The sequence below is a fragment of the Macaca nemestrina genome, chromosome 12, assembly GCF_043159975.1.
Source record: "Macaca nemestrina isolate mMacNem1 chromosome 12, mMacNem.hap1, whole genome shotgun sequence".
Classification (NCBI taxonomy): domain Eukaryota; kingdom Metazoa; phylum Chordata; class Mammalia; order Primates; family Cercopithecidae; genus Macaca; species Macaca nemestrina.
Window position 1 is genome coordinate 70,266,946 of NC_092136.1, and position 4,365 is coordinate 70,271,310.

The 4,365-nt window shown below is 44.4% G+C and overlaps 1 protein-coding gene across 1 annotated transcript; it reads left to right on the forward strand.

The window, feature by feature from the left end:
- The first annotated feature begins 1,897 nt into the window (after nucleotides 1-1,897).
- On the forward strand, nucleotides 1,898-2,845 carry LOC105468668 (olfactory receptor 52P1-like). The gene has a single exon (XM_011718861.2). It carries the CDS (start codon nucleotides 1,898-1,900, stop codon nucleotides 2,843-2,845), a length of 948 nt encoding a protein of 315 aa, XP_011717163.2.
- The last annotated feature ends 1,520 nt before the right edge of the window (nucleotides 2,846-4,365 follow it).

Sequence of the window (4,365 nt, forward strand, 5' to 3'; positions counted from 1 at the left end):
CTCTCAATTTTCTCCACAAAGGGTACTGAAGCACGGACACTGCAAAAGCAATATCTCACATAAATGTATGTCCCTGTGTCTTCTGAGTACAGCCTTACTTATGCATCTTGCACAATAACATATATAGATACACAAAATCACATGCCCAGCCAAACACTGTGGTCCCATCAAATGGAACAGTTTTACATATATCATTTCACAAGGTCCTTCACACCCTGATTTCTCTATCTCAGACCTTTCAGCTACCATGAAGGCTAAAATCTCTTCTAGGCTTGCTTGGGCCCAGGCTGGGTGGTGGAAATTCAGGGAGATATCATAGAAGAGAAAAATGGGAAATACATGAAGGGATGACAAGACAGAACGGAACAAGATGATTTGCTCAATATGAGAGTGACAGCCACAGTTGACATTGGGATGGAAAGGAGGCATCCTGGACCACAGTTCTTTCCTGCAGATCACATTAGAAGACCTTACCCTCTTCTTTCCTGCTCCTACATCTTTCCCCAAAACAGTTTCCTATGATCTCTGGGTATGGGTAGCTGATGCTAAGGATTGCAAGGAGCATTGCATTTTAAGATTAGGAATACAGATGAGCATCACTATACGGTAAAATTGGTTCCACTATCTCTGTTTCAATTAGCAATTGGAACACAGTCACATACAATTATATTAGAAGTTCTTTTCTTTTGATAGAGGTACTTTTCTTTCTACTCTCTCCTATGTCTATTTCTGGTTCTTGTTCTCATCTTTTTTTATCTCACCACCTCTCCCTCTACTGTCCCCTTCCTGCCTTTTTTTGTTTAATCTTTCCTTTCTCTCAAATTCCCAATTACTACCTCATTAGATAAGAAAAAAAATGAGATAAAAATATATTTCAAAATATAGGTGAGGGAAGATCAGAAGGGTGTTTGAGGGTAATAGGAGATATGGGGAGATGTATGGAGGTACAGTACTATCATTTGGTCAAACCTGGGTCTCCATTTTTGCTTTCAGGGAATGATTCTATGTTCCCAACTACTAAAATTTACTTCTTACCTCTTTCTTTTATGTACTTTTGATTTTTATGAGAGAAAATGCTTTGTATTCAATCATTTCTCAATGACCTTAACAGATTATTTTTATAGCCAAATTAGCCTGATCCCTACCACTGACCAATTCAGCATGATCACAGCTGTTTCTACCAGCATCCGTACAGGACACTTGAGGCAAGTGCAGGATCCTTGTACTAAACATAAGCCAGACAATCTTACGCCTGTATCAGACTACCAAAGACTCAGCCTCTCACCTCTGTTTTGCTGTTCCTGGTCAGAACCTAGGTTCTGAGCCTCATCTATGGGTTATTACATGCTCAATGGCTTGAAAAATCCACCCAAGATCTCTTCTCCTTCCTATCAACTCCCTTCAGACCTGATCTTTCAATCTTGAAAAGTAACCACATTTGAGTCTTCCATTCAATCTGCCTGACTTTTTATCATTAATATTACTTGTATATTGTCACACAGGCAGATGAATCCGAAGAAAAAAATTCAGAGTATAGGCAAAAGAGGGCTCACAGGTAGAAGAAAGCTGCAAAATTCTCTGCTACAGCCTGTCACCATAGAGAAGTTTCTATAGCCATGCCACTTGCCCAGTGCCCACAGCCTAGACATCATTGAATTGGAGAGAAGTGTGAAGCGCTCCTTTGAACCCTGAAGCTAGTAACCCACCTCCTGCCTTGCATTATTTCCCAGTGCCCTACTATCTTCCCATTCTGGATGCTTTCCATGAAGTCTAATGCAAATATTTCCTGCTGCTGTTCAGCCACAGCATAAAGATGAATCCCAGTTGCTTCATCTTTCAGGGATTCCCAGGACTCAGAGTAAGGCAGTGAGATCTTCTCTACCCACCTTACCTGGCCATGAAACTCACAAACCATAGCCATCAGAACCCAACCTCCTTTCTGCTCATGGGAATTCCAGGCCTGGAGGCATCCCACTTTTGGATTGCTTTTCCCTTCTGCTCCATGTATGCCCTGGTAGTGCTGGGAAACATGGTAGTGCTGCTAGTGGTACATTCAGAGCCTGTATTGCACCAGCCCATGTACCTGTTCCTCTGCATGCTATCCACCATTGACCTGGTCCTCTGCACCTCCATTGTGCCCAAGCTCCTTGCACTTTTTTGGGCAAAGGATGCTGAGATCACCTTTGGGGCCTGTGCTGCCCAGATGTTCTTTATCCATGGCTTCTCAGCTGTAGAATCTGGTATACTGCTAGCAATGGCCTTTGACCGCTACTTAGCCATCTGCCGGCCTCTGCACTATGGGTTGTTGCTCTCCCCAGAGTCTGTAGGCAAGCTGGGGGCTGCAGCTGTGCTTCGTGGCTTGGGACTCATGACCCCACTCACCTGCTTGCTGGCAAGACTGAGGTACTGCAGTCGAGTGGTGGCCCACTCCTACTGTGAACACATGGCTGTGGTGAAGCTGGCTTGCGGAGGAACACAGCCAAACAACATCTATGGCATCATCGCTGCCACACTGGTTGTGGGCACTGACTCCATCTGTATTGCTGTCTCTTATGCACTCATCCTCCGGGCTGTGTTAGGCCTCTCCTCCAAGGAGGCAAGGGCTAAGACCTTTGGCACTTGTGGCTCCCACCTGGGTGTCATCCTTCTCTTCTACACACCAGGACTCTTCTCCTTCTACACACAGCGGTTTGGCCAGCACGTGCCCCGGCACATCCACATCCTCCTAGCTGACCTCTACCTGGTTGTGCCACCCATGCTCAACCCCATCATCTATGGTATGAAGACCAAGCAGATCTGGGATGGGGCCCTCCGGCTTCTGAAGTGGAGCCCTGCTCAGTCATAGTCTTCAACCCCAACCTGAAACCTTTATCTTCTTCTCCCCTCAGCCTTCAGGGGAGACTGGTGGCTCCCAACATGATAGGGACACAGAAACCCATGCTCAATGGTACCTGTACTTTGATAAGGAGCAACAGTAAAATCAGATGGTGGAAGATCTGTCAGGTGTTTCTTACTTATGATGTAGATATGGTTACAAAGCTCAGGAAGCCCCTGTCTAATGGGAAATATGGCTACCAAACTGATGATGGCCTCCCAGGGAATCCAATTCTGCTGTCTGACATTGTTCCTACCTTCCAGAAGATATTGGTAAAATGGGAAAGATATAGCTACTGGTATGACAAGGAGAAATAACCTCCATCCACAGACAAGTATTCCTACTCTGATAGGAATACATATATACCTCCCTCATCAAGTTCTACATCTGACTGGGGAGAAACACACCCACACCCATACATAGAATCAGGCAGAGAGGCCGAGACAAGGCACTTAGCAATTAGCCATAGGGATGATAACCACAAAAGAAGGAGAATCCTGGGCAAACTGTCCAGTGTACACAAGAATAAGTAACAAGGTATGATGTAAATCTAGGAAGGTTCTCTGGAATAGTTTTTATCTTTTCACTGAGCATGTACTATGGGCCAAATATTTTGCTAAAACCTAGGGCAAATTAGGTCAAAGAGCCTCCTCTCATGATGACTGCTCACTGTTAGAGGAAACACACATAAGGAGACAGTGGCCAAAGTGAATCATACTATTTCCGTTGTCCCTCCTTATATGTGGGAGGATTGGTTCCAGGAATCCTATATAAACCAAAATCTGTGCATATGCCAAGTGAGCCCTAAGAACAGAAATATACAAAAAGTTGGCTCTCCTTATTTGCAGGTTTTATATCCTACAATTCCAATATTTTTTATCTGTGTTTGGTTAAAAATAATCTGCCTGTAAGTGGACCTGCATATTTCAACCCATGTTGTTCAAAGGTCAAACTAATATGATTAGGGTAAGCACAGAGACCGTGGGTAAAGAACACCAACTTGCTCAGAAGAAATGAGGCCCCAGGCCACACCTCATCTCACCCCATCTCTGTATGCAGGTAAGGCCATGCCTAGGTGTAAGGTGCAGGAGCAAAGCCTAAGGCGAGATGACATCCTAAGTCTTTCCTTCTATGCCCTGGAAGTGGCCTTGTGCACTTCCCCTAAGCATCAAAGTTCCAGGGAAGGAACCAGGTCCTTCTTTGGGAAGAAAATAGGGAACTCTGTCCAATTTGACCTTCTGAGGCAGGTTTATAAGAATGAAAATTATAAAATGATGGCAGCCACTAGAGAACTATTTGGCTCCTGGATAAAACATTTTAATAAGCTTAGAAAGAGCTTAAACAGGAGAAGGCCTCTAATGGGCTCAGGATTCCCTGGGTCCCCAGAACTGCAGTCAGTAGCTGCAGTGGATTAGTTTAACAATCTGCAGTGTACCAAGAGAATATACATTTACTGTAGTCTCATAATCATCTGATGAGATAATTATCCC